Genomic DNA, 21,110 nt, shown 5'->3' on the forward strand with positions numbered 1-21,110 from the left:
AAACCAAAAATAAGTTTCAAGAAACCATTTTATTGTTTAAAAATGAAAATAACACTTTCACAATCTCATTTCCTGACTTGCTGACCACCTTGCCTCATCGGTTCCTGAAAATAAGAAATATATTCTGAATGCTGATTCAACTCAACAAATAGATATGGGTTTTATTGAACACCAGCCACCCATTCCACCTACTAACAAGATTCTGATTGAGAAACAATATTAGCCTCCTTTTCTATTATAGTAACCTTCTAGCAATAAAACACACAGAATTTGGATATTGATGGAAAGAGTGTGTTGTTAGTCAGTTCATAAATATTCGACATGATTCAAGAACAAGGTAGCCTAGCGTTTTTTAAAAATATTATATTGAATGTATTTTAATAATTCAATAATAAAATTATTCTATTTCAATTTGGTGGAAATAAAAAATTCTACATTTGAGCAGTGTTTATCTCTCTTGACTTAGCATTACCTATAAATACTTTTTCCCGGACTTATATTTTTTTATTGCGGATGTTGCTCATATGAGCTTTTTTGCTTGTGCGTGGGTAATGGGAAGTGCAAGGGTGATTTATGAGATGATCAAACGTTCATGCCTATTCGATGGGATTCGAACCCGCGACCAGGTAGCACTAGCAGACTGAAGGGTGCAACGCCTTAGTCGACCCGGCTATCCTGGCCGGCAATCAGGCAACCAACTTATTGTGATGATGAGCCATCGACATTAATATGAACGAATCAATTGTTAACAACCATAGGCATCGAAATTTGGGAATAAAACTGATGACAATTGGATTTCAATAGACAACAATAAAAGGAGAACAAAGACTTGTGACTCACCCTGGAGTAGTTCCTGGTTGGTGGGCTTCTGATCCTTCGGTTGGCCTTGGACCTGTTCCTGACGACCTTCGAGTGGATGGCGCAGGACACACAGTAGTGGAGCTTGGCGTACAGCTTGGGCAGCTGGTAACCTATCAAATCCAACAAATCAACTAATCAGTCACATACTATGAAAATATAACGACAGAGATAAATTGAGTTCTCATTTCAATAACCTATAACGAGTATCAGCTCATCAAGGTATTACTACGATGGGCTAAATATCAGTTTCAACAGTAAATGAATGAAAGAATACAGAACTTAGTAAATAAACAAAGAATTGGCTATAAAATTACGTCATGTGCAGTTAGCTATTATTAGTTACTATTTATTTCTGCAATCGATTTGTCATGCTATTTTAAAATTGTAAACCATTAGAGCATGAGAAATTCAGTCAATAATAATTTTGAAAAATTATAGGCCTATTAATTGCGATATTCAAGTTTATAATAAAACTTGATTTCATGACATCCAATATTATTTATATCATGAAGGTTAGGGCCTGATAAAATAACTCTTCCCATTTAAGAAGAGAGTTAGTAAAGAAGTTATGGAAAAGTGAGGAACTCAAAAGTAAATAAGCAATCAAGTTGAATTCATTTCAAAGAACTTTTACTTTGAAAATCAAAGTACAAGGCTTGAACAAAATTGCTAATTTTACTCTAATACATCGCGTGAATCATGTCTGATTAACAAATTACTATAGAAATCCTTGTTGCAATATAAAGACTTGAAAGTATAGCTTATAGAGCCATGAATTATGAAATAACGTAGACATAATTGCCTATTTTAGCTAAATATTGAGATTGGAATAAAAGCAAAATTAATCTAAGCTGAAAAATTATAGCTTACAAGAAGGATTGCTAGTTTTAGATCATGAGATATCTCAAGTAATTACCTGTGTATACGCTAGCTTCAGTGATATCTCTGACGGCAGCTGCTTCCACAATGTTGCGGATAACAAATTTCTTGATTGCCTTGTCTTTGGGAACACAACGAGCACAATTTGTGCAACGAACCGGGTTCACATGACCACGGCCATGCTTTGAACGTCCTCCATTCCTACGTTTGCAAGTCTGAAATCATCAATAGTTAAGGATCAATTTATAAAAGAAACTGTATTTGACAAAATTCACTGTATTACACAACACTGACTAGCCTAAATTTCAATTGCAAACTTGAGAACGTTATTAAGAACGGAAGCATTTTTTTTAAATATATAGATGAAGTATACACATTAATTCAACAGAGTTAATAAAAATGTACAGATTGGAATGAGATTCACTGTAATAACAATATCGAATGTTTATTCTTGTTTGGTCTACATGGAACTAAAATATGGATACAAAGCCAAAAAAATATGGCCTAAATAGTTTTCTTGGTTTGTTTACCTGCCCTGCTGACTTGTTTGAGAAATGGTTTGTGTGGCTTGTTTATAAGAGTGACATGATATTAAGGCTCGTATTACATTACATCATCAGGCTGTGTCAACAGTAGTGGCAAGCTCGTGCAAACAGTGAATGGTCATTTCTACACCCACATATTGTCGGGGTCGGCTAAGGCTCAACTCAAATCATACGACTCCAGTCTCTCAACCTAATGAATTTTTTGTTTATTTTCACTACTTTAGTTCCATTCTACTCCATTTCTAACCTTACTTTATTAAAAATATAAGATCGAATCCGTCACTACTTCGCATATAACAAATTTTATAATAATTATTATGAATATATTGAATTCGTATTATTGTCTTATCTTAGATGATAAAACTTCACTTTCATCAAATATAATCTCACTTTCATTAAAAATGCACGGTCGGTACTACGCAACTCAAGTCGAGGCTCGACCAACATGTCCGAGTCGACTCTCGACTCAGTCTCACAGTCGTGAGTTCGCGAAGACTGGTTTCAGTGTCACTATTTGAAAACACATGCTGCGTCGAAAAGAGATTAGAGTCGCAGTCTTTTCTCGACTTGAGTCGCGTAAGTGTGAGTTGAGCCTTATACTCAGATTTATCCTCCCATTGGCTAAGATTTAGGGTCGTCTACCTATAATATTTATTGGGTTAATATTAATTAACATTTACCTTCTCCTTCATCAATTACACATATTCTTTTGGAATCGATGATACAATGTCACAAAAACCTAAAAAAATTACTTGTGGAAATTTAGCTTGTGGACTGTGATCTCCAGATGGACTGTACTAAAAAAAAGGCTATTACTAATATTGTGGAGGTGCCAGATCCCCAAAAAAGAGGTTCCTTACTTCTTCTTTAGTTAATCTCCTCACTTAATCTTTTAGTAAATAGAGTAGCTTTTCAACAAGTTTATTTTTCACAATAGTAAAGAACCTAAAGACTAGAGAACCTAAATACGCCAAGTTTGACAGACAAAAATATACCAGTTAACTGCAAGAATCTTTTTGGCTGGCAACTTAGAAGTACTGAGCTAGTAAACGCAATGAGAACTAATGCCCCGCAATTCACTAGGCACTTTGTTATTCGTGGCCTCATGTTTCACCATATTACAAAAACAACGACCTATAGCACAATCATTTTAATATGAAATGTTATAAAGATTACGTACTAAATTGAAGAGGTGATTTAGAAATCTTACTGACTCTCGTATCATTGAAATATATTAAACAGTTGAAATTCTATAGATTTTTGTGCAACCCCGACTTAGGGCCATTTGCATAGTCAAAGCTCAAACTAAATTTAGTAAGCTGGTGGTTTAATATAGAAATAAATTATATTATAACAAACTAGACTTGATACGGATTAATCGAGTTTAAAATGAAACTGTGCAAACGACCCTTAATGTGCAAAGTATTATAACTTGTCCTCTTCCAACTTTCTAACCTAAAATGATAACTTTTAAGATAAGTACCATGCAACTAATACATTTACGTATTGATTTAGTAGTAAATCCATGGAAAATTTCAAAATCTTTTTTAAGGTCAATATTTATTGGATATTATTATTAATAAAGATAGAATTTTACAACAGTTTAGTTACACGTGTTTCACATCAAGTTAATCATATGATGCTGATCATTATCTATTATCTTTACCCTTTATCCAAAACATGTAAAAATTAATTAAATATATTATTTTATAGAAAAAATTATAATTACCATCTTTCAAAATCCTGATTTGATGAAATTAAGCTAAAACAAACCCCTAGAGACACGAATACCGATGAGGAATCCTGCTATGGCGGACGCTGAAAAGGAAACAACGACTACCAATGTAAAAATACAAAAAACATCAATTATGAGAAATTTTCTGAGGCTACTCCTTCCTGATTCAATTGATGCTAGAAATTGCTTGAAGAAAGACTCTCCGTTATACTATATCTTTGAAAAGGTACTTTGAGTTCCAATTACATTTTTAATATTATGATATTCAAAAGTGTTGTGGAATTTATTGTTGAATCAATCTTAAGATTCAATACTTATAATAATAACTCAGATGTTTGCTCCTTGTAAACTAACAAACCTGAAGTTGAGTTTCCAGGAAAGTTTTAATTACATTGATGAAGAAAGTTACTGTATAGAAATCGAATAAATTTAGTAATTATATAATAAAATTATTCATAATTGAACTTTACTATATTTTTTGTTCTTGTTTAAAAGCTTGAGTTCAAAGAAATAGGATTCAATGCTACTTGATACTTACTTGTATCATCAATTATGCTGTATCATCAATGTATTCTCATTATACACTTTCATACTTGTAGTGATCTTACTAGAAGTATTACAGCCGTGGTCGTCAAGTATAATAATTTACACATCATTTTAATTTTTAGTTTCAAGCCAACTGATTGGTTAGCCAACTTATTTAACAATAATTTACACTTGCAGTATACTTTTTGAACAACCTCTAAATCGGCTACTCTCTTTTCAAGCAATTTTGACTTTTCAAAAATGGAGAGATGCTCGCACACAATCTTAAATACTATTCCCAATCATTATGATGAGCGTAATAAACAATAATATGATCACACTTCATGAATTAATTTTCGATACTTAAAATTATATTGATTTGAATAATTATTTCGAAATCATATTTTGTTTTGCTTATCTCCAAGTCGATTGTCGAGAGATTAAAACTATCGTGTTGATCGGCCAACTCGATTAAAAAAAGTTGATCTTTCATTTCTTCGACTATCATACAGCAACTTCTTGACAGATGACACATGACAGTTTGTCGACTGCAGAACCAGGAAATCAACAAAAAAGTTGAGTTGTTGGTTGGTTAAGAAAGGAACACTGTAATTGAAAAGGTTAGTAAAAAAATCTGGATTTTTAAATATAACTTATTTCTAATTCATGTTCTATGAATATCGTATTTAGAGACTTTGATATCCTATTTATTCATGGATGGAGTTATTTCATTTAGAGATGTTTGCTTTAGAATGGACGTCTCTGATGTTTGTAAGCTATTTCCATGGAGTAGTCTTTCCTTTCTCTGTGATATTTTATGACTCCAAAAATACCTATTGCCCACGCAGAACCCTAAAGCTAACGTGTGCATGACCCTCTGAAAAAAAAACTTCATGCCAGGAGCTGGTGTTTAATATAACTTCCAAAATACTTGCTGTTGCCAAGGTCAGATACATCTCCAGATATGGTAGGCAGTGGCAAAAAACGTACTTTTAAAAAATTGCTTATATATTCATGTTGTAGAGGTGCTAGATCCCAAAAAAGAAGCTTCTTACTCAACTCTAGTGAGTAATTCAGTTTTCTCCATCGATGACCATCACTTGCTGTATAGATTGCGTCATAGTAGAGTAAGTGGCCTTTCAACGAATCTGTTTTTCACAATATTGTGTAAAACCATGAACTTGGTTTGTCTTGTATCTCATTGGGAAGACTGTTAAAAACTGTATATACAGTGTTGGGAAGGTTTTGTAAGTTCCAGCTAGTCTGCTGCGATATATCTAGATATGAGGCAGCATGTCTAGTATTGTACGCAAGAATATTACCTCTTCTTTGTAGCAGATCAGTGAACACAGTATATACTGGCTTTACACAGTTAGAATTCTTAGACTCCTGCAGAGAGGCTGGCAATGATCCATGAAGTCTAAGGAGATCTAAGCAGTTTTATGGGTAGGTAGTTTAGAAGTTTTCTGCACATCTGTTGAAAATGATGATGAAGCTCAACCTTCTGTTAATTTTTTTTATTTACAATTTTTGTATATCCTTTTATTGAAGATTCATGTTTTACATCTCGTCCATCCAGAAACCTAGTAGCTTCACTGGTTCTCCTACAGCTGTTTGTCTCTTCAATGAGCAGACTAGGATTCTTGTTTTATCTTCATTTGCTAGCCAATTTGTTAGCCAGCATGACCTTCTCAATGAGACTGACAGACTTTTCCCTCACCTGTTTGATGGTAGTGCCTCTGGAAGTCAAGGTGGTGTCATCTACAAAAAGTACTGCAACCTGCCTGCTCGTGAAGTCGTTCATAATAAATATGAACAGTATGGGGCCCAGGACTGATCCTTGTGGTACTCCATGCTCCACAGCTTTTAATTTTAAAATATCAACACTCAGTCGGTCCACTTGCTTTCTGCCATCAAGGTAAGATGCCACTGTATTCAGGACTGTGCCTCCTAGACCGTATGTATCTCTTGAGTTTTCCTATCAATATTTTGTGAGGGACGTAGTCAAAAGCTTTACGGAGGTCACACAGTGTGAGGACAATGGAATCGCCAGCCTCCAAAGGATGCTGTCTGTCAATGAACACTTGTGGATCAACCATTCTTGAAACCATGTAGTGAAGAGGTTGTTTAATAGTGCAGGTTGTTTCCTTCCAAGAAGTTTGTCGACTGCATCCACTGGTTTCCATGCCTCCAACCTTGGTTGCACCTGTCCAGCATTGGCCACTGGATTTGGGCCTCAGTCTGAAAGTCTACCAGTATGTCATCAACTTCACTTGTTGAAGTCATCAGGGCTGAGTGGTGTTTTCTTCGGATAGTGGCTACTGATAATATCCCAGGCTGCTTTACAGTTGTTATTAGCTGACTTGATGATACCTGATGTATATTACTTCTTCGCCAGGCTAACAAGAGTCCTGTAGCATATTCTTACTTTTAGGTACTGACTGAACCAGTAGTTTCATTGGCTGCAATGACCATCTTTTGCTCATGGTGAAGCAGTTCCATCAGATTCTTTTCTCTTGCCAAATTTTCATTGAACCATGACCTGTTTCCTGTACCAAGTTGGTTTTCTCGATGGTGGAAGCATGAAACTTTTCTCATTGTCCCAGGGAACACAAGAGGAAGACCACTAAATAGCCAGCCAATAACATATCCAACATGTCTTCAGGACTAGTGAGGCCGAAAGCCTCCGGCCAGTTGTTGCTCTCAATCGTTCTGCAGAGTAGAAGTAAGTGTTGACGCAAAGTAGAGGTGATACAATGAAATGAAGTTTTTCTGCAAACTATTATGCTTATAAAGATCATTATAATATGTGTTCATACATTCAAAATAATAGTGAACGCACATATACGTTGACGTTGACTGTACATTTTTGTTCTAAAAGTTACAGTGTACAGTACACGATTTACATGCTGATGCGGCCGACGCACATGTGCGTTCACTACAGTTTCCTATGTGTAAAACAAACAAAATACATTATTTTCATCTACTCAACAAAAATGTGTTTTTTATAAGCTTCTCTCTTTTAAATTGAAAATCAGACTGTCTAAATTCACATTATTTACAAAAAAAGTGTTTTAATCTGTGATCAAATTTTTCAATTACGGTACTAATTTATGTTACTTACTAGAACCACTAATAAGGCCAGTCAATTTAAATAGCCTATTGTAAAGATATTCTAGCAGTGCACAAAACAATTTAACTGGCAATTTAGACAAATCTCTGAATTTCTCATTCAGAGAGTACAGAATAGCTTTATTCAGAAAATTATTGAACACACAAGTGCGTTGGCCGCTCCTGGTCTTAAAATGGCATAAAACGTTCATTTGTGTCAACCGCAGTGAACATACTAAACAGTAGCCAACGATGTTTCAGGCAACGAACTCCATATATAGCCTAAGCTCCTTCGGAAGGAAATAGTTGACATTACTGTACCAGGCCCTATATGAATCAGTGTTTTTTGAAAAGGCGGATTTGCACTCAACACTATTTTTGGTAAATTAAAAAAAACTTTATTTATTCTTTCCTATTCAATATATATTTTTTCTGTATTTTTTATTATTAGAAGTATGTACTAGGAACATTGTAGTGCAGTTTATTTACTTAAAAAAGTTAGTAGTAATCCATAAATAATTTTTGAATTTTTAAAAAATCAGCCCTTTTAAAAAATCCAAAGTTTTTAGGAATATGAAATGATATAACTCTTTCAAAATTATTCAAGTATGTATTGTTTGAAACCATTATTTGTATGTGATAGAAAATATATGCAGTTACATAATTGTATGTTATGATTACAACTGAAAGACCTTAAAAAAATCATGAAGCCTGGGTATTATGAAATTATTTATTCGTCATCATTTTCAAAGTCACTATCAGGGAGATTTTCACTTTCAGTGGTGGGCCAAGAGTACAGTTCACCATAAAAATCCTGAAATGAGTTGGGTATGAATTCATTCAATTTTTTGAGGTCATCAACTTTGGCTTTTTTAAGTGAAACTTTGCCACTAGGGTAAGCTATTCTGTTTGCTTGTGGTACCTATATCACCATGGTGTTTGGCCATGAAGAAGGTATGACAGACCAAACCATGTATATTGCTAAATCCCTTGACATAGCCTTTTTTATTGTGTTCATAAACAAAATGAAAAAGATTGCTAATGGATAAGTATACCTTTTGTTCTTTAGGGGTATTTTTTCCTCTAGTTTCTGCAGAAGTGGAAGACTTTTTGTAGTGTTACGTGGCTACTCCACGTTTTAAAATCATAGATTTCAGTAGCATCGAAGATTTCTCTTACAATTAATTTATCAGAGTTTGAGCTTGTAATAATAAGCTCGGTTAGTTGATGGATGTCATAAAGTCGATCATGGGTTTTTAGAGCCCTAGAAATTATACCGAAATCTCTATCACATGGGAGAAAGCTGTGTCCCCTCATTGGGAAAAACTGTTCCACTTTATCGAATCTACCATTACTTTGTTTCCTTTTTCTAGGACTTAGAATAATTTCCATGGCGAAAATAAGTTAACAAACACTGTATGTACACTTAAGTACCCGTACAGTCTAAATAATATAGGTTGCAAATCACGACACAATGCTGTGAACAGCTGATTCATCCAGCAATAGCTAATGATTTTTTTTAAAGGGGCGGATTTGAAGCAAATCAGTCCTTTTAAAAAGAACCAAGAACTTTCAGCTGGCATTGGTTATGTATAAAATGCATTTTCAGGCGCCCTTTTAAGCCAAATCATTGAAGCTATCATCAAAGAGCACAAAACAACAAAAAAGTGAATTTTGAAAAAATTGTCGAATTCGCCCTTTTAAAGAACACTGATTCATATATGCTAAGCCCTATAGTGAGGTCAACGTCAATGGCAGTATTTGAGTAAGATTAGTGTTGCTATCCTTATCTAGCATACGAATAAGTAGATAGCGCATATCCTATCAGATATGTTGGTATCAGCTATCCTCTATAGAAGGCAGTGGGAAGTTCGAGAATCGGCAAAGTTGTTCTACTATCTTTTTATTCCACTGCCATCATAACGTGAACCCCTTTATAGTCTCATTTATACTCTCAATAAAACAAGTTGGGACAAAATATCCGTGTGGTCAGATTGTGCGAAATGTCAATGTTCCCATGCCAGGCCATATGACTGGATTTGACATTGTAAAGTTGTCAATTAGAATGTATCCAGTCGTATAGGGGATTTCTAAATATCGCATGATATGATGATAAAAATAAAGATGAAAATTTCGCTTAATTTGGCAACACGGATTTTTATGCCGTCGGTCCCGACTACCTAAAATGTAGTCGTCATCTCTCATCATCATCCCTCTTACTCTTATTACCCACACACAAGCCTGAGAGCTTATGTGGGCATCACCCTCAGTATTATTATTATTATGTTATGTCCAAGGGCGAGACCATATAAGGCGTTTTTACAGGGGCCAACCCAATCAGCCAATTGTAGAGCTTCCTGTCCTGCCAACTCTGAAAACGCTTAATATGGGCTCGCCCAAGTCTCAACTTTATTTATTCATAGTAAGGCCTATTTGACATAGAATGAGCTTTGGGTGGGGACATGGCGCATTGACCCATTTGTTTACATAGGAAAGACCTGGAAGAGACAAAAGTACGCGCTACGTCTCTGCCCGACATCCTTTCTGTGTGAATTGGGTCTAAGACTTATTTTAAGTATAAGATCTTTGTGAAATTAATTTATCAAGGTTTTATTAAATTGAAAACACAAGAGACGTACATCGCAAAATCGTCCGGAAATTGAAAAAAATAGCCTCTTGAAATGTTTTGGTTTAATACTGTGATTTAGGCCTATACGCCTAATATTAATAAATTCAGTTTCTTAACTACTATGATAATCATATTATTATTATTTAGATAGGGATTGCATTAACTTGTACTTTGTACTTGAATAAATCATCGCAACTAGATTGTTAGAGTTTCAAGAGTTAAGATAAAGCTGTTATCTCAAGTAGAGTAGCTGCAAGCGTGTACTGTACACCTCAAGTAGATGAAAATTCTGTCTTGCAGAGCAATTGAATCAGAAGTTTTCAAACCAAGATTTTTCATATTAAATATTGCGTTTTTTATTAGGGTACAGTACTCAATTTTTCTAGGAAAAAATATCTATTATTGTTGAATATAGCGTTTGCTTTCTAATTTATGATCTATCTATTCTAGTAAGCTGAGAGAGAGGTTTAGAGTTTCAAAGTTGATGGAAGGGTTCATTAAAAATTATTCGAAAGCTGCACATAGAATGAAAATTTTAATTACCAATGATTATTTAAACTATTCAGTAAGACCTAAATCTGACTAAACCTTAAATATTTTAGACCTTATCTAAATTTGGGAGAGGAATAGCACAAGGTTATCTTATTTTTTCTTTCCATATCATTTTGATGATGTACTTATTGTATGAATCAATAAAGAATAAATAACGATCCCGATAATCTGGTCAAGACCTACCACAAGGTTTATTCAGTTATATCACCTATTTCATCTCTGGTCTGTGTAAATAAAATACTGAGATTGGACGTGAATTTCTGTGAGATGTATAGCCTACATTTTCAGATTATACATTTTTGAGTTACTGTAGATACTGTGATTTATGAATACTATGTACTCTCAATCAAATTGATTTCATGAATGAATTAATATCAATTATTTCAGAAATCAATACAGAATGGTGCAAGTGTGGTACATGGATGACTCTGACTCCGACCAACGAGAAGAGCATCACCGTCAACCGCCGCAATTCATAGATCTCGATACTCTCTTTCAACTTTCTGGTGTTGAATATTTCAAGGTGCTGTAATTTTATTCATATCATATTCAATAATAATGATGCTTCATTTAGATATTTTGATAATATTGTATTGTATAGGCCTAAGTTCAATATCAATTTAATCTTGAACCCATTCATTCATTTTTTTGATATGAATGTTTAAAATCAATAAACCGACGTAGCCTCGTGATCTGAAGCGTCGCAAGTTTAGTCTGCTATCGCTGCGCCTTCCATGGATTCGTTTTCTATACCATTCAATATATATTTATTTACATATATATTTATACCATTTATTTGTAGCACATAACAGAAACACTTTACAGTTATTTTATAATATTAATTAAAACAGGAAACACACGACATAGATAGATTAAAAACACTTGGAAACTTACATTATTGTTTGGAAATTTTCGACGAGCTGTGCCGTCTTCTTCAACCATGTAGGGAGGCATATATTTTATCGCCGCAATTCATAAATAAGATGAGAATAGTACAGAGAAAAGAAAGCGAAGAAAATTATTCTGTATTAGGCATATCATCTTTCAAGCTTAAAGAATTATCTGTAGATATAGACAGATATATGCCTCCCTACATGGTTGAAGAAGACAAGACGGCAGAGCTCGTCGAAAATTTCCAAACAATAATGTAAGTTTCTAAGTGTTTTTAATCTATCTATGTTGTGTGTTTCCTGTTTAATTTATACCATTTATGATATTTCTTTCTATCATCTCGCGCCTCATCACTCACGCACAAGTCATCGACTTATATGGGAAACATCAACTAGATATCTCAATTTAGATGTAGTTCTCCTTCCAGGCTTCCGGCATACGAAAAGTCAAGATTGTCTGATGATTGCAAGAATAAAATATATTTTAGCCTCATTTGAATTTCTTCACGCACAGTTTGTAGCGTGGACACAGACGGACATCCTGCGCACAATTGGATGCGCCGTGTCATTTTGCTTCATGTTCTTGTGATGAAAACATCTCTGTGACATACACTAACCAATATACCTGCTGACCAGTACACTACTTGGAACATTGCCAGCAATAGATGGAGGGGAGTGTTGCCGCGTCGCGTTACAAAGCTCTCTCACTCAGACACAAAAGAAGGAGAATTCTGCTAGGTACATTATATGTGGGTACATATTTTTAAAGACATATATTAGGTACACATATGATTCTCACAATAGATACTAGAAAAACCTTGAACAGATCATTAAAAAATACCAAAAATAGCTACTACAGGCAAAAATTACTATCCGCTACTAAACCCATATCATTTTGGAGAACTATTAATGAGATATCGGGTATTAATCCTCAAAATAACTCATTCCCAATTCAAAAATTTCTAAATGGTAATTATGCTAACCGGAACCCCCAGACAGAGAGTTGTTCTACCACCTTTGACATAACTAATAAATTCAATATTTTTTTTCTAAGTTGGAGAAGCTCTAGCAAATGTTATAAAAAATGAAAACCAAAATAATAACCCACTTCATATGAACTACCCGCCAATCAACTCGGTTTTTGTCTTGCAACAAGTAAGTGAGTTGGATGTGGAAAATTGCATTACAGAGCTGCGTGGTGGTTCTTCACCCGGCTGCGATGGTATACCAGCAAGTCTTTTGAAAAACAATATTAACTCTATTATAGTTCCCCTCCGACACATTATTAATAGAAGCTTCACTACGGGTACTTTTCCAGACGTTCTCAAGCTAGCAAAAGTCATTCCACTCTATAAATCTGGTGCCAAAGACGATTTGAATAATTTCAGACCAATCAGCCTTCTCAGCTTCATTTCTAAGGTTATTGAAAAATGTTTCAAGAAGCAATTCATCAAATATCTGAAGAATAATAACATACTAATAGATAACCAATTTGGGTTTAGGGATGACCGCAACTCTTCCAACTGTTTCTTCCAGCTCAGTGATTATTTGAGACAGGGCATAAATAATAACAAATATATCCTATTACTATTTATTGACCTGGCAAAGGCATTTGACTCTATTGATCATGATTTGCTGATAAATAAACTAACGGCCATAGGAATTACTGGTGTAGCACATGATTGGGTCAAAAGTTTTCTGTCGAACCGCCGCCAATTGGTATCCATTGGAGAAGTAGAAAGCAACGTACAAGACATTAGATATGGTGTGGTCCCTTGGTCCGATTCTATTCCTGGTTTACATCAATAATATCATTCAGGAAAATATGTCTGGGAAAATGATGCTTTTTGCTGACGACACCGCAATCTATTTTGAGGGGGACAGCTGGGAGCATGTCTACAGAATCGCTTCAAGTGAGCTGAGGCAATTGAAAAGTTGGTTCAATACAAATATACTCAGTATGAACACTAAAAAGACCAAATGTTTGCCTATTTTTCTACGTGACAGCCGTGCTCCTCCTACCAACATTAAACTGAGGGTTCATACATGCGGTGCTGATTGGTGTGACGATTGCAGCTGTGATGTGATAGAAACCGTGTATGATTACAAATACCTAGGTATATGCATAGATAGTCGACTGACATGGAGCACTCATGTTAGATATCTCAATAGTAGGTTGAGGAAGATGATTTATGTGTTCAGCCAGCTGAGGGGAATCTTAAGTATAAATCACCTGAGAACCGTTTATTTTGCATATGTCCAGTCTGTCTTGTCCTATGGTATTGTTTTATGGGGAGGTGCGCCCAAAACCTTACTAGATGAATTATCAGTCACCCAGAAAACAATTATAAAAGCTGGCCTTGGCCTTTGCAGAAAATTTCCATCTGATCAGTTGTTCCTGACTTTTGATGTTTTCAGAATTAGGCAACTCTTCATCAAGGCAGTTCTTTTGTACATGTTTAAGAATAAAATACACTTCAATTCAGAGTCCAATCACCCTCATTTTACTAGGCATGCGCGATTTCATCACTCGGGTCTCCCGCGTAACTTACGCTCAGTTTGCGACAGGAATATATCATTTCTGTGTCACACCATTATGAATAATATTCCTCATGAAATTAGTCAGCCTGGCATATATAAAATATCCAAATACAAAAAAATCGTCTCAAACTGGCTGAAGACTATGGATGTAGATCAATGTGAGCGGCTGCTACAATCTGCCTACCAACACTAAATTGGCCTACCTAATTTCCTCTTTCTTTCCCCCTTTCTCTCTTTGTCAACAGACTGTCAAGTGTAGACCCTTTTCTCATGGATATATCCCATGCCATTGCGATTGCTCCGTATTCAACGTGTCTGGGTGTGTGTGTGTGTGTGTCTTTATTATTAAATAACATATAATACTATCAGTAGAATAATAAATAATATACAGTTCTGAACTCATTGACCCACGAACAGGCCCATCAGGCCTATGTGGGCAATTATTATTTCACTATTAGGGTTTAGATTTGCTTTGCAGTGCAATTTTCTCAGATCTTAGGATAAACTATAATGGTCTAAAGCTCTCTATTTATAACACTATTAATAGATATCAACCTTTATTATTTCTTATAAAATGTATCACTATTATAATTTAATATAATTAGCCTATTGTATTACTCCTTAGGTCATGAAGTTTTATTTTACACAATTGTTACGTTGTGCTGCTTGCATTTTGTGCCCTTTTTAAATATTGTAATCATGTATAATTTGGCGAAATAAACTCAATTCAATTCAATATGTTAATTTCATGTCTCTCACCAAATTAAATAAACTGTCTTATCGTTACCGTACAAATACTTCAAAAACATTCTGATGCTTTATTAAAATTCAAATCCTTACCATCGATCGACTTTTAGCATGAGCTCAATTTCTTCTGTGGGGGATGATATAAACTATGCTAATGTTTTTCATTTTGACAGATTAATGAAGAAAATCTTGCTAATGATGAACTGCTGAACAAAATCAAGCATGAGAGAAACTATAACTATGAAGATGAAATCACTTGTTCAAAGGAATGTCTACAAAATTATGAAGAAAAGGTAAATGCTGATCTATATCAAGGTCCACGTTATAATGTCAGCATCTGATTAAAATGTTGCTATCCTTGTCTATCATTTGACTAAGCAGATAGCGCTATCCGTTTCTAGCTTAATCTAATTTTGAGATTAAAAATTTTAATCTCAATCATGGAAATTTATTATTAAATTAATTGAAAATAATATCTTCTTGAGGAATAAAATATTGTTGATTTTTCATCAGATATGTTCTATACAAGGCAGAGGCAGACCAGAATCGGCAATGCTGTCCTTCTATCTTTCTCCATTGCCATTATAACGTGGACCTCACCATGCAATATAACTCTATTGTTTGTTGATCATATGAATCAAGAAAACAGGAAAAGGCTTGTCTCATGCATGGAAATAATAGTTTCAATTTGAGTCAATCACATTTTTATTCAATTTATTGATTTGAATCATTCTGTAGGCCCATGATATTATAGACTAAAAACTTTGCAAAAAATCTACTCTATGTCCAGGTTGCACAAAAGCCTGTTAACCGTAATTAAATTCTACAAGAACCAATGAGTGAAGACTTCTTTTTAAAAAGACTTCTCTGATTGGTTCTCGTGACATTTAATCATTATTGAAATTCAACAGGCTTTGTGCCTTTAATAATGAATTGACTCATTTCCTCCTCAAAATTACATGAATATGTATAATATATTGAAGTATATTTTTGGAAATTTTACTGAACATCTTGTCAGTAAAGTGATAAATGAATAAGAGAAATATAATTGTCAAGTTAATCTATATACAAGTTGAATAATAAATGAACTTGTATAAAATAAAACGGTATGTGAGTCTAGTCTAGCAATTAAAAAAAACACTACACTACGGTAGCAATAATAAACTACTGCCGATAGCGCATGTGAAAACAATTAACTGAAAACAGCACTAAAAAACTTGAATTTTGTCTTCATCAGTAGAATTATGTACTGTAATTATTGTCTTTAATAGAGCAATTATTCGGTTTATCAATGCTCAGTAAAAAAATCCACGTATTTAAGTAGTGTCATAGTCAACTGATTTTAATGAATTCAAACTGAAGAAGAAACAATAATTCAGTACACAACAATAGCCCATTACTTAATAACATTTCTAACCAACCAAATTCCATTTATGCTGATCAACCAACTCTATGAAATGGATGCAGTAAAAAGTATTATAAAATAAATATTGAAAAAACACAGTTTTATTTTTTGTCATGTCCATATTATTATTAGATTTGTACTTGAGACTGCAGTTTCGTGTTGAAACCAACACATCTTCAGCTGTAGTGGTTTCGATTCCTATTCAATAAATTATTCTTAGCGGTATTTTTCATGTATCTTTTGCAGAAAAACCATGTATATTATGATATACTAACCTATCCAAGCTCCTGGGAAGGTTTTGCTCACTTATTGGTCTAATAATAAATCAGCGAGAGTGCAAATACTAAGAGCGATTATGATGTCTTGTCGATATCATCTCTGGTTTCTGTGAAACATTGATGACATTTCTGCATTTCTTGCAGTTAATTCATAGAGTAAAATGATGTAATTTTTCTTGAACAAAATGTTTTTTTTTTAGTTGAAAAACTTCTACACTGAGCATTTGCATACTGATGAAGAGATTCGTCTTGTGATGGAAGGTTCCGGCTACTTTGATGTGAGAGACAAGACCGATCAATGGATAAGGATTCAAGTGGTTCCTGGAGATCTCATCATCATACCCAAAGGAATTTATCATAGATTCACACTAGACGTGAACGTAAGTTATATGTAACCAAGACTGAACCATTTTACTGAATTTCTCATTTACTCATTGGTGTAATCTCCCCATGACGCTCATCATAGCTTCACATGTCTTTCCTATTTGATTGGCTGCAACTTTCTGGGAGATGAACTCCTCAAGCTCTTGCAGATTTGTGAGATGTTCGTAAACTGTAGCCTCCAAGTGTTCCCAAAAGTATAAAATTGTTAAATGTGAATCCTTCAAAGAAAAATGTCACTATTTAAGAACTTTCGAGGAATACTACATCTTTGTACTAACAATGGAGAATATTATTTTATAGGTCATTTTTAAAACTTGATCATTTAAATTTGTCGGATCGACACGTTATTTCGTCGTCCCGGCTATCTAATAACAGTCGTTAGGTCATGTCACTTAGGGTCCTGAAATTGATCAGGTTCGATCTGAAAACTGACACCAGACCTGAGCCAGCCAGGTCACTTTATATTGTTATTTGAGTGTAATAATATTTATTAATATAATTTAAATGTAATAGTCTCATTAATAGTTTTCGGTAAGACTATTTATGTTTATATTATGTGGGGTATTAATAAGATAATACAAACCTTATCTAGCGCCGGTGCTGAATTATTTTTTGGCAATTCTGTCTTATCTATTCTCTTTTATTCTCACCAATCTTGTGCTTCGCAATATCGAACATTTCCGTCCTATTAGCTGCATTTTAAAATTAAGATCGCTTTTACTGTTACCGTCAGATGGAAAATTCGTGTTGTGATACGTTTTTAAATGCATAACTTATTAAATTCATCATAATTTAATCAAATTTTATGGGCTAAACTGCACATCCTATTAACATGCTCGGAGAAGTAAAGAGTAGGCCTCACGGTGACAACGGTCGACCTCATGTCTCACGTGAAACTCAAGAGCTGCAGCTGACACATTTTAAAGTGGTTATTTATTTATTTATCATTTATAATCAACTTAAGGACAAAGAAACAAACTACAGTCCAAAACTTCTTTTCGTCTCAATTTCATAAAATAAATTGTCCTTTATTGTCCTTTCCATGTAAAGTTGTGAAGAATATAAAATATAAATACAAAATCTGGTGTGGCGCACTCACAAAACTTTCCTTGCCATTATGAAAATTGATCACCTGACGCTAGTGTTCACGCGCATCTCAAGACCACTATTCTACTAAGATCTAAGCCAGCTGGTGACAGGACTATAACGCTGGAGACACACGAGGTCTGCTCCCTCTTCATAGTGAATGATTTAATAGAATCAACAGTTTGCAATTGAATAATCACATTTTCTTGAATTTCGAGCTTATGTCCATTTTTAGGTGAAAATGTTACTGAACATTAATTTTAGAGATTGTCATGCTCAATCCTTTCCACCTGAAATTTACTGTTTAAATTGTATCTGAAGACTGATAATTGGGAATCTAAAATCAAACTTTGCATGGATGGGGCGAAGCTCCTGGAATTTTTACAGATATGGGGCTTGTGGCATTTGATAGAGCTTATTAATGACTATTGTAGGTATAGATTTCATCAAAATCGTTGGAGCCGTTTTCGAGAAAAACGCGAAAACCCCTGTTTTTGACAACATTTTCGCCATTTTAGCCGCCATCTTGAATTGCATTTGATTGAAATTGTTCGTTTCGGATACTTATAGTATAAGGACCTTAAGTTCCAAATTTCAAGTCATTCCGTTGTTTGGGAGACGAGATATCGTGTACACAGTCTGCACATACAGACCAATACCCAAAAACCACTTTTTTGGACTCAGGGGACCTTGAAACGTATAGAAATTTAGAAATTGGGGTACCTTAATTTTTTTCGGAAAGCAATACTTTCCTTGTCCTATTACCATAGGTAAGGGAAGTACTTTCCTGGTAATAGGGCAAGGAAAGTAAAAATATTAGTAATACTCTTTAGCGAATGTCTTCTAAAGTGAGTGTTTATTTCTATTACTATAACAAACTCAACTCTTTAGGACAGCTGATAATATTATAAATACAACATATGCTTAACACTACATCTTCCATTCTTTACAGTTTCATCTAAGTTTGAAATCGTGATGGAGGTCTAACATTTAACATTTCGGAACTGTCTAAGCTTTCTGTGGCAGTTGCTTGGCATATTTTGAGCATGTCGTTCATCCCCATATTTGATTCTATTTAAATTTTCTTTGACCACAGACTGAAACTCTGAGCTTTATTATTTTCCTTTTCGTGGTTACAGCCACTTTTCTCCATGTTGTCAACGGATCCTCTTCTATCACCGCTTCTATTGGACACTGGTGACTTATTTTAAAGCTCTAATTTGACTCCTTTTTGGGCGATCACGTCAACTTTCTGTCCGATGTTTTCGACTTGCTTCTGAATCAACATGATCTGTTGTTTTGCAGCTTCACATATCGACATAAATCTTCAAAAGACACTGCATTTCTTTTACTCTAGTTTTTACAAGAACGCTTAGGGAAACAATCCAATAATGAATCACTTTCATCATTATTGAATGAATAGAAAAAGAGTCTTGAAAATATTCTTCTCTCTATCAACAGTTATAGAGACGTATTGATTCCTAACAACCAATTAGAAAAGAAGACTATTGAACAAGATGGAACTAATGCTGGATTTACACCAAAGTTATCTACAAAATGTTGATAAATTAATCCTTATAGATTCTGTTAGATTGAACGGAACTTGACAAACACATATGTTCATCATGTGTATGATAAGTTATGTTCAATCTAATAGAATCTATAAGGATTAAGTTATTAACATTTTTTTAATAACTTTGGTTTAAACGCAGCTTAATGAACTGTTATCATTCATTCTTTTCAGTTGAATTTTTTTATTTTATGTCCAGGTTTTGAAAAACGTTGTCCTTTCCCACATGTAAGAATTGTAAGCGTTGATCATTCATATAACTGATTGGTGATTGTAATAACGGTATCAATATTATTATTGTTTCACTAATATGAACAAAGTTCATATTCAGTTCATATCATATGAACCAAAATTATCATATTTATACTAAATATAAGCCAAAATGAAGCTGTGATTTTTGTTTGCAGAACTATATCAAAGCTAAGCGTTACTTTGTGGGTGAACCAGTGTGGACTCCACATAACCGGCCGGCTGATGACATGGAATGCCGCAAACAATACATTGAAAGCCTTCAGCATGGATTCAAATCTAAAGGAATTGTTGCTTAGAAAAGTTACCAACATTAACAAAGAGCAGCTTCTGTTGTAAAAATCGATTGTGCAATCTGTTATTATATGCATAGATAATATATTTTTTCAAACATAGATCAATGTTAAGACATTATTCAATCCTTGTTTCATTGCTGGATGATGACAATCTGAGGTTCTGCGTGTGCGGTGGGTATTGAGATAATAATTATTGAACAGCCATGCGCTTGGGGGCGGGACTCAGACCCATGACCGGGCGGAGTAATTGTAGGTTGAAGTTGAGACACTCCAGCATAAATGCCATTTCACACCGCCGTAGCGTAGCTTGTGCGATGTCTTCAGGCGACTTGGCACGTATCCCAGCGTATTAATACGCAATCTAAGGACAGTTCACAACAAAATATATTTATTTTCTCATTCGTTTTGTATTTGATTACAATAATTGAAAGTTTTATTGTTGAGAGCGCATATGCAACCTGAGATACGTACTACGGCTACGTTGGAAAACGGCCTGTTTGAAATGAACAGATTGATTAACATTAGGAGATATATTGGCGACGTCTTTCAAATGACGTCCCTCAAGCTACGCTACGGTGGTGTGTGATCATCTTAAGCCTGGACCTACATTTAAGCCGATTTATTTTGTTTGTCTATAAAATTGATGTAGGAAGTCGGTCGGAGAAACGGACCGAAGAAAAGAAAATACCTGTTTGATCATATTTATCTATAAAGATAGGTCTCGCCAGTCAGCCGTAAGTGGTCGGCTCCAATGTAGGATTAGCTTGGGTCGGCAAATTTTAAATTCTACAATAATAGATTCTATCAGTCAGTATTTTTTTTAGTCT

At 34.5% G+C, this 21,110-nt stretch overlaps 2 protein-coding genes across 4 annotated transcripts; one reads left to right on the forward strand and one right to left on the reverse strand.

The window, feature by feature from the left end:
* Positions 1 to 10: 10 nt before the first annotated feature.
* Positions 11 to 4,204, reverse strand: LOC111056161 (40S ribosomal protein S26). Its single transcript, XM_039421282.1, has 4 exons — positions 4,015 to 4,204; positions 1,778 to 1,955; positions 841 to 971; positions 11 to 104 (listed from the first exon to the last, which is right to left on the reverse strand). Exons 1-4 carry the CDS (start codon positions 4,015 to 4,017, stop codon positions 66 to 68), a joined length of 351 nt encoding a protein of 116 aa, XP_039277216.1. The 5' UTR covers positions 4,018 to 4,204; the 3' UTR covers positions 11 to 65.
* Positions 4,205 to 5,002: 798 nt separating this feature from the next.
* On the forward strand, positions 5,003 to 20,384 carry LOC111053524 (1,2-dihydroxy-3-keto-5-methylthiopentene dioxygenase). Of its 3 annotated transcripts, none has more exons than XM_022340426.2 (5): positions 5,003 to 5,165; positions 11,225 to 11,360; positions 15,189 to 15,308; positions 16,899 to 17,078; positions 20,146 to 20,384. In XM_022340426.2, exons 2-5 carry the CDS (start codon positions 11,238 to 11,240, stop codon positions 20,284 to 20,286), a joined length of 564 nt encoding a protein of 187 aa, XP_022196118.2. In that variant the 5' UTR covers positions 5,003 to 5,165; positions 11,225 to 11,237; the 3' UTR covers positions 20,287 to 20,384. The 3 variants fall into 3 exon arrangements, with proteins under 3 accessions (XP_022196118.2, XP_039277181.1, XP_022196119.2); XM_039421247.1 differs by lacking the exon at positions 5,003 to 5,165 and adding an exon at positions 7,110 to 7,270; XM_022340427.2 differs by lacking the exon at positions 5,003 to 5,165 and adding an exon at positions 10,520 to 10,649.
* Positions 20,385 to 21,110: the final 726 nt, after the last annotated feature.

Source organism: Nilaparvata lugens, chromosome 1 (assembly GCF_014356525.2).
Source record: "Nilaparvata lugens isolate BPH chromosome 1, ASM1435652v1, whole genome shotgun sequence".
Taxonomy (NCBI): domain Eukaryota; kingdom Metazoa; phylum Arthropoda; class Insecta; order Hemiptera; family Delphacidae; genus Nilaparvata; species Nilaparvata lugens.